Source organism: Buceros rhinoceros, unplaced genomic scaffold, assembly GCF_000710305.1.
Source record: "Buceros rhinoceros silvestris isolate BGI_N320 unplaced genomic scaffold, ASM71030v1 scaffold25201, whole genome shotgun sequence".
NCBI lineage: Eukaryota > Metazoa > Chordata > Aves > Bucerotiformes > Bucerotidae > Buceros > Buceros rhinoceros.
The window spans coordinates 2,557-16,316 of NW_010395214.1; the positions used below are offsets into that span (position 1 = coordinate 2,557).

Sequence of the window (13,760 nt, forward strand, 5' to 3'; positions counted from 1 at the left end):
AGAATTTTGTTTGAAGAGCGCTTTAAAATAATTTGCTTGATCCACTGTATGCACCATGGCTTGCACCAAATTTAATAACAAAGATACTCTAGATTGGAAAATCAGACTGGAGGCTCACGATGGCAGTGTCTTTGTTCAGATTAAATTAAGCATGTTCTCAAAGGCATTGAAGCAGGAACCCAGAGATAAGACTTGTATGCTAACCATGGATTAGATCTGGCAGTAAGTTTTTAATGAAGCCTTATTGGGGAGCATAAGACTATGGATGCTGCTACTATTTAAATGTTATGTCACAGGTAAATCAAATTAAGGTACGGTGAATTTAGACTTGCATTAGATGAACTGAGCTCCTCTCTTCTGGTAGAAAAGTGCTAGGTATGCAAACCTAACTGGCCACGTGCCCTTTTGATTGCTGTGATTTAATTATTCACTAATCACAGATTAATTCATGAGCACTTAGCAAATAAATATCCTTACTTTTTCTGCATTATTGTCAAGTATCTGTGGAAAAACAGATACTGCCTCACAGGAGCTGCAGGAGGCTTGCAGCAATGTTGCCGTCTTGGCAGAGCAGCCATCAGTCACCAGGAGGGGGCTGGCATCCACAGGGCTACCAGGGACAGGAAAAAAGTCACAGAGAGGCTGAAGTCGGCATCTGCTAAGGAGGTGTTTAGAGTTGTGTCAAAAAAGGCCTGAACTCTAAAGAGATAAGCCAAGTAATTGTAGAGCTGCTGCAGTGAATCAGAAATAATTCTGAGAAGAGCTGTATAAGTCCCTGGGATTTCCTGGTTTAAAATTCACTAAAAACAGGAATCAAAAATGCAAGTTCTGGGCCCTGCTCTATTCTTTGCCTCTAAATCTCTGCCTGTCTTTCCTCAGTATCTGTCTCTTCACCCAGGATATGAGAAAAATACCTGGAATCATTATCTACCAATCTAACTCTGAAGTTATCAGAGGGAGAGGGGAAAATACAAAAGGCTTCCTCCAAGAACAACAGAACCACGTACGCAAATTGCAACTTTTATCACATCCCACATTTTCTACGAAGCAAGAGGTTTAGAATAGTGGTCTGAGGGTGACATTCACTACAGATTTATATGAACTAGGAAAAAAACCCAAAGGAACAGATTCTTACCAGGACCCTCCTGTCTCACATTGTTATCATATAAGCTGTACTCCCACGCTATTGCGAGCCCTTTGCAGCAGAACATTGCCAGTGAAAAGCCATGGCTTTTATGGACAAAGCTGATTTAAAAAAAAAAAAAAAAGAGATGTAATACTTGCAGAATTCAGTTTTAATAAGCTCACTAGAACTAGCAGCAGCAGCAAAGAAAATTATTTCTTAACATTATCCTCTTTCTCAGGAAGCCCCACTCTATCTTTAATAAATTTTGTGTTTATTTTTTAATCACAATACTCAAACAGTATTTCTGCAAACTCAGTAATCATTGCCCTTGTTGAAGGGACGTGTTTATGAGTGCAGTGCTCAGCAGGGCTGCAGCATGGGGTAGCCAGGGGACTCTCAGAGTTCTGAGCCTATATGGAATTTTCCCTTCATTTTCAGTATGAGGGCACTTCTCTTTTACACCTGCCCTACAGATCCCCACTTCCCAGCACTCCCACAACTTGTTCAGGCAGTTGTCCTTCCCCTCCCACCCTGACAGCGTTGCCTGTGCCACAGTAGCCAGGCCCTTTCCCCCTGGGCTGGCAGCCGTCCCCTGCTTCTTCTAGGCAGCAGCAGACACTTCATACCTTCCTCTTTCCTGATGAGTCAATACTAGGGTGGGGAGGCAGGAGAGAACAGCATGTCCCTCAGCCGCAAAGGGGTGAGCTCTAGTGACAGTACAGCACGGAGGTGACAACTGCTGTGACCCAGGCAATAGGGACAGCAGACCAGCTATGCACACCCACAGTGGCAAACCCCACACCTGTAGAGCAGGTTGTAGCAGATATGGGAAGGGAGTTTGGACAGCAGTGCCCAGTCCACTACAGGAAAAGACAGCAAGGGAAGTGGAAGCAGCCCACAGCCCTTCGCTGAGTTGGGGATAACCCCCAATTAATTTTGCCACCCCTTTAGAAGAGAATTAATTCGTATTTTTGCTGATCCTCTTCCCTCCGGATGTTTTTGTTCAGGGAGTTTGTGACAGGTTTAAAGCCACTCAGAGTTGCTGCTCTTATTACTACTCAAAACGTAATTTCGGCTCATGTTATTAATAGTGTTATCTACACAACCAGTGAAAATGAGGGGTGTCACACACATTCTTAGCTATTTTAAGATTTGTGGGTAAATGATCCCCCACTTTTACTGCAGTTGCCTTTGAAACACATAGAAGAAAACACCATAAGGCACACTCCAGTCACGATGTTCTCTTCAGTAAAGCTTCCCTGTGCGTGGAAGGGTGATACAATCACGCTTGAGGCCTACAAAGAACAGTAAAAACCTCTTCTTTCCTGGCAGACTTCACTGATGTTCCTCCAGCCCCGAAATAACAAGGTGCCACAGCTAAGAAAAGTCACAAGTTAAGTGTAATGTCTTAGAAATTTTTATAAGTATCACATCCTTCCTGATTTTCTATTGACCTGTTTGATTATGCCATATAGAGAAAAAAGTGCGATAGAATTAATCTGCCTGCTGGAGTGAACACTCAAGGAACAGATGCGCTTTGGCAAGGCTGTTGCTAGCACTGAAAAAGAAAAACTGTGACAAAAAAAAAAAGGCAGACCTAAATCCAGAAGCGTGTCATTCAGAAAGCGAGACTTGCTATGATTTATCAACGTAACGAAAATTGATGGGAAGATAGATCTCCCATTTCAAAGCGTTGTCACTGTGTAGATTAAGAGTAGTATCTGTCATCAGGAAACAATGGGAAAAGAAATATGTTTGATAAAAGCAATTCTGTACTCTCTTGCAGACAGAAAAGCATGGTGTCATTGGAAGTAAAGGATTTCTCTGCAGTTCCATCCTCAGCAGCTCAAAAAAAAAAAAAAAAAGGGAGCGCGTCAAGAGGAAGTGCAACTAATAAATAACAGAAGATGAAATAAAAGAAGCGGCTTTGTAAGAAGTGACTGATGTTTACTCTGTTTCAGACAAGCCCAAATTGCATCGCTGAAAGAGGACACTCACATCGCCCCAGAGCACAGCAGCAGAGCTGTGCACAGCAGGCACTGGCCTACCACTGTGGCGCAACGGGGCAACCTTCCCTTTCAGAGAAAGGACTGCTTTCTTCTCAGCTCAACAGCTGCTGCACACAGGGTCTCCAACATCTTAGCAGTGTGATTGTTGTGCGTAAAAAAGCAATACCAAAGCATAAAACAATATAGCAACTTCATGAGCATTTTGCCAGCAGCTGATACAATGGGAAGCACATCTCAAAACAGCAGGGCAGCGGAGTAAAACAAAAACCACGGAGCCAGGACTGTCACGTCGTTTGGCACATCCTTGCAGTTCCCTTAATTCTGTTTCAGATCTTGGATGGGAAGACCAAAGCATCTTACTTGCTAATTAAAGTTTCACACGATTCAAACATTGAACAAACAAAGGACATCCCCAAACGGAGAAACCCGCCAGCCTTCATGATCTTGTCAACAGACTGATGTCTCAGTTCAGTGCCTTCCCAACACAGACAGTAAAAGAGCTCTGGACAGCTGCATATACAGATGTGTACACACGCATTTTGATGCTGGTATGCACACACATATCGTCCAAAGGTTACACATCCCTGTTTAAGGATGCTCCTACAGACAGGGTTAAAAAATGACATTAAAATAACAGACCTCTTTTATGATGTCAAATGGCTAACGTTAGTAATTAAGGATTTTAAAGTTCTTTACCAAGTAGCATTATCTAAAAGACAGCATCATGCCTGTGATCTGCCCAGAGTCAACAAAGACCTGCTGATTAAGCCAACAACAGAAGTCCAACGGCTTACCATCTGCTCCAACCGTGATTATCACACCTCGTCTCCTAAATACAGCAACGAGCCACAACAGGACGCAGGTGACCAGATTGTTCAGCCGTCCTTTCAGCTGAACATGCGGTGGCTGCTGATGGGTCACAGTGGACTCTCAAACCCAAACGCGACATACTGCTGCTGGACAAACACCTCCTTCAACACTCTGCCTTGTCATTTTTGTGGAACGATTGTACCCAGGCAACAAAGTAAAGCATTAGGGGTTAATCAAAATTTTGCGTGCTATATTAAGTATCTGCATGTTTGTTATATAAAACATACTGTTAAATGATCCATAAAAGCCTTTGGCACTCCCTCACCCTTTGGTTAGAAGCCCAGCTACTCCTACAAGAGCTTTGGCCTGGCAGCTCCTTTCAGCTACTATAATTAAGATTAGGCCTATAATATCAAGCAGATTCTTGAGCGGATTCTTCACAATAAAAGACAAATTCAGAGTAGCCGGAGGTTGCCAAATTGTGGCAGCTTGAAAAAGAAAATTGGTACGTTTGAGGAAGAGAGCAATTTGAAGTTCTTATAAAGCACTTGGACACCACGGTGATGGGCAAGTTTCTCCACTCATTTCTCTTATCACTTCCCAGCTGTTTCCTCCACTTTCAGGTAGTTTCAATTTATCTGTGCATTTTTACCGCCTTCTAGTCGAGATTCCACTCTTTTTAGTGGTGAGACACCAGCTGTGCATCCCTGCAAGCTGGTGCATGTATGACCTTGACATTTTCTGTGTAGCCAATCAGCAAATGCTTTTAAACAGTGTTTCATATCTCCCAGAGAACATCTCTCAATTTTTAGCATTAGATTTATATCACTTTATAGCATCCAAAGCACCGTGTGAGCATTAGCCAGCGAATACCAACAAAAATCTCTCCCAGCCTATACCCTGTTACTGTCCATGTAACAGTTCCCCCATTTCCCTGAAGCCATCCTGAGGAGCTCTTTTTGCTTGCTCCTCCGCACAAATATTAAAACAGGGTGAGAATGAAGATAGTTGTTAATTTTATGTCACAGCTAGGAAGCTGGAGGTCTTCAGATCACACTTTCTCCTCAGTCTTTTAATTGCAAAGTTATACTTGAAGGTTTGCACAAGTTTCTCACCTCCCTATTTTCTAGCTACTAGCAAGCAAAACCAGACAAAAAAAACCCCAACCACTTTTTTTCCTAGTCTGCAGAGCCTGCACAACACTTGAATTTCCAATAGGTGAAATACTGCTAATTACCAGCATATTCTAACAGTCCTGGCGATTGCACAGAGAGCTATGTCAAACTAAACCAAACTGTAAGTCAGAACGTGCCCATCTTTCTTCATCATTATCACTAATTCCCTGTATGGTTTAAGTCTCCCCCCACAAGTATCTTCCAGGGTTCTCTGAGCCTCTGGCTAGCATTGCTCGGCTGCTCCATAATTATTCATCACACCAGATCCAGCAAGACATTCACAACATGCTCTTCTCACATTTTTTTTTTTTTAAACATTAGGTACCAGAGCAGATAATAGAAAATTGAGATTTTGAGGCAAGAGACATGGCAATTTGGCTGGAATCAGATGGCTGACAGAATTTTTACTAAAGAAAAAAAAAAGAAAAAAAAAGGGTTAAGAAAAGATTCTTGAGCAGCCATAATGCCTTTCTCCTTTCTCTGCATGTTAATCTAGACCCTAAGATACTCGCACTTCTAGGTATGACGCTTAGTAACCCACTCCTTATTTCATATTAAATTAAAATAATGGGAACATTCCCTAAATAAGTTAGATCATGACTTCCCGTGATCCTCTTCCAGATCCCCCGCTTATTGCCTTTGCCATTATTAACTCCGCCGTGTTTTGACCAGCAGTGTCCCGAGCCCCTTGCCTGGCACCTCGAGTCACTCAGCCCCACCGCTCCGTGTAGCCACGCACAGCCTTTTTTCCTGCGATGAGACTCCATCGAAGAGGGAGACTCAAGCCCTGTGTCTGCGAAGCACCCAGCCCCACAGCATCTCACCACCCAGAGTCTCGGCTCTAAATTATACACTCCATAAATCACCAAAACCAATTTTTTTTCTGCGGATTAATATAAGTTATGCCTGCCAATATAAGTTATGCCATGAAGCATAAGCAGCGTAAAATGCACCTCTTTGCATTCCAACGTGTTGTGGAAGATCATAAAAGCGCTTAATATATTTATTTAAGCTAGATAGCACAACTGCAGTAATTAGCACCAATTCTCCAAATCCCCATATGCCAGACAAAGGACCACGTTTAGTATTTTCAGGCTGGTAGGAGGGAATCAGAACATTGCAGAGATTGCATGGCACACACTGCTTTTTTTTCTTTTTCTTCTATCTCTGCACAGCCTACGTTTCACTACAGCCACCCCACTGCTCTAGCGATACGAGGGACTGAAACCCCTCATGTCAAGAAGGCTGGCCCTTGGGGTTTATTGTTATAAGCATAACAGGGTGTTCAGTGCTTTAAGAAAGAGAAATTAAGCCACTTCTCTTGATAGTTACGGTCTGTAGGCTGGAGAGGAATTTCCTTGGTGTTCTGTTTTTTTTTTTTTAATAGAACCAAAATAAATTTAAAAATACCCCCAAACCTGACTTCCTCTGGAAAATCCATGAGCTGAATTAAGTCTTAGGTGGAAATTTAGAAATAAATACTTCAAGCACTAGCCATCCTCCTCGTGCACAGGGTCAGGCACAGGGCAGTGTGATGTGAGGTATGGGTACAGGAGACAGCAAATGCAAGGCAGGATGTGCACGAAAAGGGCATTGGTGACAGCAGAGGGATGAGACCCAAGTACTGCCAGGATCCTGAACTTCATTACCCCTTCCAACCCTGGCACGCATCACGTGCCCATAAGCCTCATCACGCTGCGTGCCAGCGGGCAGCCAGCCCAGTGGCACTGATTGAGCTGGGAATCATAGCCAGTCTGACGCTCCTGTGTGAAGAACAGGATCACTGGAGGCAGATAGCAAAATCTTCTAAAGGAGCAGGGAAAGAAGATACAGATCTGAGGGCATCTGCCATGAAGGGAGGCTTTGAAAGTGAGGGTGCGCTGACTCAGAGAGAGGAGAGACATGATGCAGACAGTCTGCTGGCTCTGAGCCCCAATTGCTCCGACCAGTTGTTATTTTCCATCCTCTTCATACGCACAGATACAACACAGCAAAAGGTTTTCCCTATCAAGCTGTTCCAAGAAAAGCCTCAAGACTGAGAACAAAAAACAGGACAGGAGAACCCCTTCTGGTGGCTTGACATACTGTTTCTCTATTACAAAGAGGAAAGTCCCTTTTTATTCCTCTACGGGTTTTATTATTTTATGATTTATTACTTTATTCCTCTCCATCGCAAAGAGGAGAAGACTCTCCTGGGAGAGCAGCTGTTTGCTGAGGAGGGCTTGCTGGATGCCCAGGGCAGAGCTGTGAACACAGGGCACACACGGAAGAGATCTGCAAGCTCCTTGCTTTATCTCCCCAGCACAGAGCTGTGCCCAAGGGGGCTGGTACTTTGCTTTCTGAACCAGCAAGGATTTTCCCAGGAGTTGATTTTCTTTATATTTAACTGAAAAAAGCATCACCAAGTTCTGTACAGCCTCCCTGAAGGCATCCTTGTCTTGATGGACATCTCACTACAAGGCTGTCTCCCTCCCTCTCTGCTTCAGGCTTTTTTCCTCCACTTTGAGACTAGGAGAGCCCTTTCCCTGACACCCGAAGCACCTGAGTTTCCCGCCCAGTTAGGCCCTTCTTTCTACCTTGTGGTCACCTTCCAAGCCCTCTCTTCCCTCCTAAGCAGCACTTCCTTCTTCCATCTCTCCCTCATTTCTTTTTCTTTTCCTCTTATCTATATATTGTGGGCTCCTATTTGGCTCATGCATTTGGTGCCTCTCTGCACATCCACGCAACACCCTGCCACAGCCCCCAGCAGAGCTGACTTGGCACAGGCTTTCCCAGCTTCTCCGATTCATTGCTAAGACAGTGAGTAAATTTGTTGGGGGGGGAAAGCGAGCAAGGCTAGTATCACCTGGAGCAGTTCGTATTACATGATTGAAAAGATTAACAAAGTTAAATTATTTTCAATATTAAGAGAGCCCAACTTGTTATAGATTTGATTTTCTAAACAGCACCAAAGGGATGAGCTTATTAACATCTCATTAACACTGCCTATTTCAATTTGCATTAAAACCTGAAAACTTATGAAGCACAATAAGAACTGTGCTTTAATTATCCTGTTTCTCCCAGGCTGCAGGTTGCAAAGTATGGAGGAAGCTGATAACGCTCTTTCCAGTTCCTGAGGACTTCAAGCAGCTTAAAAAGATGGTTATATGACATTAGCAAACACCATTAATAAGCTCACTAACAGCTGGCTGAAAAGCCAAAAAGAAGCGTAGAATAACGTAGGAACACCTGAAGACACATCCAGTGCCAAGGAGGTGTCCAGCACATGAGGTTAGTCACTAGTAGCTTCGTGGGCACTGTGGAAGACCGGGCTGGCTGCGTCTCCCAGTATGGGAATACTTGAACACACCCGATCAGATTTTGCAAGCGGTGAAAAGAGATTCAGATGTATTTATGGCTTTTACGTACCACTGCTCCCATACTGTGTTTGGGTTCTTTACCACATTAATTCAAGTGAGTGATTAAACGAGCAACTCCCAAACACGCTCACCAAAAAGGGACTCCAGTGGTGCATGAGGATGCCTCTAGTAATGCCACATAGAAGCAATAACTGGCCCCAAAGCCTGCTTCAGTTCTCTTCCTCCAGTACAAGATTTATTAACTTGAGCTGTAGTTACTGGCATCCAGCTGCAGGGAGAAGACAGGTCTCCAGTTGGCTGTGAAAGTTTTCATCATCCTTAAGCACCAGGAAAGGAACTTCCAGACTCAATTAGCCAGCCTCCACCCCCGCCCTCAGAGCAGCTGCGCTGAGTATCATTAATCACTCTATCAAATGAAGCGTTCAACCACCCCCCCCACCCCACCCCACCCCAGCAGGCACAGGTTACTGAAAAACATTCCTCATTACAATTCCTCTTTAGTGTTACACTGCAAAACGTCTGGCAATGGTTTCGTTTTTATCTTTAACTAAACCGTGTGTACATGCAGTTGGCTTAACTATAATGTAGAATACCTGTGTATTTATCTGTGTTTATCAGCTCTCCTTCCCTGCGACCTACCAGGAAATAAATATTGCATCAGATGCCTGCACACATTATATGCAACCTGACTCATTACATCCCACGTGGTATTCATGCTAAATCTGCCTAAACCAGCAAATAACAAACAGCAGCATAAACACAGCATCTTCGCCGCTGCTTCCTTTTTGGCTACATGCCTGCTCCTGTGCTGGCAGAGCTGCTGTGCTAGAGAAGGTGGTTAATGTTTGCTCTTGTACAGCTCCTGCAAGACTGAGCCATTCAAATAGTAGAAATTAATATTGTCAAGAGAGCTGTCAGGGGAAAAGGAAACGTTTTCCCCAAGGTGCACTGTTACGGTACAGTGTGTTTGACTGGCACTTCGGCTCCCTTTCCTTCACGGGGAGAAAGATGTGATGTTTAATCTGTTTGTACTCCTCACTTTTCCCCAACCAATTAGAACATTGTTTCAAAGGACTCCTGCCCTTAAGTGGGCAATATACTTGGGTAGGTTTACACAGATGTGCTCCAGTGTGGCACAGATGCCATTTTCCAACATGACAGGCTTCAAAGTAGAAAGTAGCGTTGTCCTCTGGAGGGGCAGGACAAAGGGAAGCGACCACAGACTTCTTAGGACTCAGAGGCATGTCTCATGCCTGATTTCACAGGAGTGGACTTGTCCACATGAGGAACAAAATCTGACTTGGTGCTACCAAAAAATTTCAAGAGACGGGGAAGGTTTGTAGCTTCAGGGGTCAGTGCACAGCTTTGAACATGATTGTACAGTTCAACACTGGAAAACAGCATCTTTTAACCTCAGCTGGCAAGTCCCCTGCTCTGCCACTGCACCAAGTAGTGCCAGAGAAAACTACCAAGATCATTGCTCTGCTGTGAGCCAGGCTGATGGACAACCCCTAAACGCAGCCAGATCCTCGGATGAAGGGTGAAGTCCATCTGTATTTCCTGCCTGCAGAGTCATGGTTTTGGCTGAGCTCCGAGTGCAGCGCACACTGAAAGCTAAAAGAACAGAGACTGGGATTTTCAAGGGGAACTCAAAGTCTTCTCCATCCTCTGGAACAGTGAGGTGTTCGCGTAAGGCAGGCGAGCCACTCCGTGCTGTAGTCACATGATGTAATCTCACAAGGACACAGATATGGCCATGCAAATGTGGCTTATGCTTATGCTAACAGCCGGCGTGTGTCCCTAGAGCTCCTGAATGGCTTTTCCTCTCGCTGCTAATGCCCCTGAAAGCTTGTGCTAAAGAAGCTTCATTTCTCTTGTACTCGTTAGCTAGGAATGTGATACCCTTCAGTACCCTGACTTGAGAGGCAAGGACATCAGCTGGCAACTTCTTGGTTTAAACCTCTGGAGATAAAAAGGAGAGGAGCTGCCTGCCACTCCAGGGACAGATGTCACAACTACAGGCAGCAAACACAGCAAGAAGGTGGCTGGTAACAGGCGTTGAGAAGCCAGCTGCGTTTTCAACATCGCAAGGCACCTCTAACATAGTCCTTGAAAAATCCAGGCTGAAGCAGCATAGGTTTGCTCATCCGTGCTATCACCACCGCTTCACTCCTCAGAGCTTACCTTATGTTAGGTAACATTCCCTGCCATAAAATCCTAGTCTAGGTTAAACAAGTTGTAACATACCTCCGATGGTCAAAGCAAACCCAACTGCGAGGCGTCAGAAGGTAATCGTGTCTGCTCAGCACCAGCCTGGGCAAGGCTCCTGCATCAGAGCTGACAGCAGGCACAGGAGGGGAAAAGCTGCAAGCACCTCAAGGGGAGGGCTTGTCTTAATGGATTTTTGTCATTATTGAATTCAATCACGGGTAAAAGCCAAACTTCCCTAAGACAGCCTGAAAAGAAGAACCTGTCTCTGTTTCAGGACCCATCAGTGGGTACTCTCCCCAAAGTACTACCTGCACCGGGCATTTGGCTCGGCAGGGTGCTCAGCATCGCCCGCTGCACAGAGAAACGCTTGACCTTTGAACTTCCGCCAGGAGGAGTGTCAGTCCCCCTGCACAGCCGTGTGCGGGGGGGACCTCAGAGAGAGGAGCCCTTTGTAGAGCCCCGGAGATGACTCCCGGTGCCAACAGCAACCTGGCACAGGAGCACAGCTGAGTCACAGCTGCCACGATTACACCAACCGTCCAAGGGACACAACAATCGCGCTTGTCTGACTGGTCAGGGCATGACGGGAGTCCAGCGCATTTTCCTTTGTGAAAGCATCACGCCTTGAAGTAAATTTCCAAAACAAAGTCCCTTTAACTCTCAGCCTTTCCAGACTTCTTCCTGACAAGAGCAATTTGTTCTTTCTAAACCAGAGAGCTTTAAAAGAGATGTTACCCAGGAGAGTGAGATCGTACTGTGGTTGGTTCACCACCATCTGTGAAGGCAGCAGCCCTGAATTTCCATTACACTGTGGTGGGAACGGAGGTCTCGACTTCAACCAGCTGCCTGGAATGCAGCTCGGGTGCAGCCACGGTCCCTTGTCCTGGGTGTGCCTCTCTTCCCCCATCAGATGGGGCTGCCTCTGTTACCATCCCCATCCCCACAGGAGCCAGGCTCTGGCCCCTGCCTCTGGCTGGTGCTTCCCCACAGCACAGCTCAGCACATGCAGTGGCAGAGTTGGAGAAAGGCCCATCTTGAACCTGCTGGTGCACAAGCTGTAGGGGAAAAGCGATTGCTCACACCAGGAGCTGCACCCACACTCACAGATAGCCAGTGCTGCACACGCAGCCGCGTGTCAGTCTCGGAGCTGCACTTTAACCCACCTTCAGAGGCCAAAATAATCCAGACTGACGCACAGTTACAGGTGCTGGACTCACTGCAGGGACAAACCCTGCCCCAGAGACTCCACCAAGCTCCTTCACGTGCAAGCAAAGCAAAGCAAGGGACCTTTTCCTCCCAGTGCCCACAGGAGCTGTTGATCGATACCAGCAAGGTCAAAATTTGGGGGTTTCTGCCTTTAGGACCACAAATCAAATGGCAAAACACACGCGAAGAGGCGACTCTGCCCCAGAGAGAGGGTCTCCGTGTTGCGGGGCAGGAGGGCCCCAGCCGTCTCCATGGTTGGCAGAACTCAGAGCCCTGTTACCCTGGTAACCCCAGCACGTTTGGGTCCAAACACAGTTCAGTGGCAGCCCCCCGCCTACCTGGTGCGAGTGAGGCCCCAGGGAAGGAGGTGGGGGCCTCCGTCCCGTGGAGGAGATGCACTTTAAGGGTGATGTGGATGGAGTCAGGACAGAGGACAGCAGCAAGGACAGCGCAGCTGGCCAGGTGAGCACGGGCAGGGAGACTGGCAGGTAGTGAGAACGAAGCAGAGTCCAGCTTCCATTTCACCCCTGAAATGGGGTTTGGGATCAACTTTGTGGAGCAGTAAAATCTTCTGAGCGAGCAGAGCATGTCAGAGAGGAGCGGACTTCTCTTCCTACATGCTTCAGCTTTTTAAAAGGCAACATAAGCTCATGTTGAAGTCAGTTATGTAAGTGTTGCTTTCCAGAAGCTGAGTGGAGGAGTTACCTACACAAATCTTGACACAGGGAGAACAGCCATTGCCCTTTGCAAGAGAAAACACCCCCCTCCCTGGACCAGAGGGGTGCCAGTTTGGTGGCTGAGAATTTTTTTTTTTTTCAACTGGCTTTGCAGCAGGTACCTTTGCCATCCATAAAAGCTGCAGATGGAGCAGCGTGGCATTACAATGAGCTCTTTGTAACCACGTATTTCCACTTCACAAGTGACTGCCAGCCGGTGTTTGATTAACGCCATTAGGAACGGGTGGCCATTGTTTACCTTGTAATTGATTAGAGGTAGGATTTCCAAAAGGGACTTCAAGTAGGCACCTAATTCTTAAGGACTTTTAATTATAACTGAATAGCCAGCTTCATTAAGCACCTCTGAAAAGCCACTCCAAAATGATTTGCCAGGAAGAGAAATGTTTCTGAGCCTTAGGAGAGGGTTTGTTCCTGGCAGTTTTTTAAAGAGAGGATACAAGATTTGCATGAACTGGAAGACTAACCTCTGGCTTTGGCAATTTGTAGAGCACAGAGAAGGATCTCGCTGGCACAGCGGAGGAGACAGCTTTTCTCACGGGCAGTGAGAATGCTTCACTACGCAAGACCCCGCTCATCCGCTGCGCAGACGGCCTTGATGAGGACACCTTTAAAATTGTGAGATACTGAATCAAATTTAGTCAGTGACATCTCAGGTTCTTGAGAGGAGGAGCAAGTAAACCCAGGAGTTTGGCGGATCTAGCAAAAAAAACAGGACAAAACACTTCGTATCTTTCCTCCACGTTTGCAAGTTTTCACCTCATCTTTGTTTTCCAGTCATTGGAGCATCACACTTTGAGTTTTAAAAGCCAAACAAGTAACTAACCACAAAAACCCCCAAACCACCACCACCAAAATAATCACATTTCACATAGACCATTCAGTATTTCAAAACGAGTACCACTACATTATCATTTCACGTGATGCCCTGTGCTCCCTCGCTACAGTGGTTTGGTTCCTCTGCATCCCTTACACCACAGGCACAAAGCTCCACCTCGCACCAGCACACAGCTTCCCACTCCTGGAGCATCCTGGTATAACTGCACACAGCCCCATCACGGCCGAGTACACACCACAGGGAAAAAAAAAAAAAAAAAGGAAAAAAGGGAAGGCTTTCCCCCTCGGGTCAC

At 45.9% G+C, this 13,760-nt stretch overlaps 1 protein-coding gene across 1 annotated transcript in view; it reads left to right on the forward strand.

Annotated features, from left to right (window-relative positions):
• The first annotated feature begins 12,289 nt into the window (after positions 1-12,289).
• The window catches only part of LOC104501647 (chromosome unknown open reading frame, human C17orf64), a 3,009-nt gene continuing 1,538 nt past the window's right edge, over positions 12,290-13,760 (forward strand). The window contains exons 1-2 of the mRNA XM_010145487.1: positions 12,290-12,358; positions 13,120-13,248. Of these exons, the coding sequence (XP_010143789.1) occupies positions 12,290-12,358; positions 13,120-13,248 (198 nt within the window). The remainder of the gene's footprint in view (positions 12,359-13,119; positions 13,249-13,760) is intronic.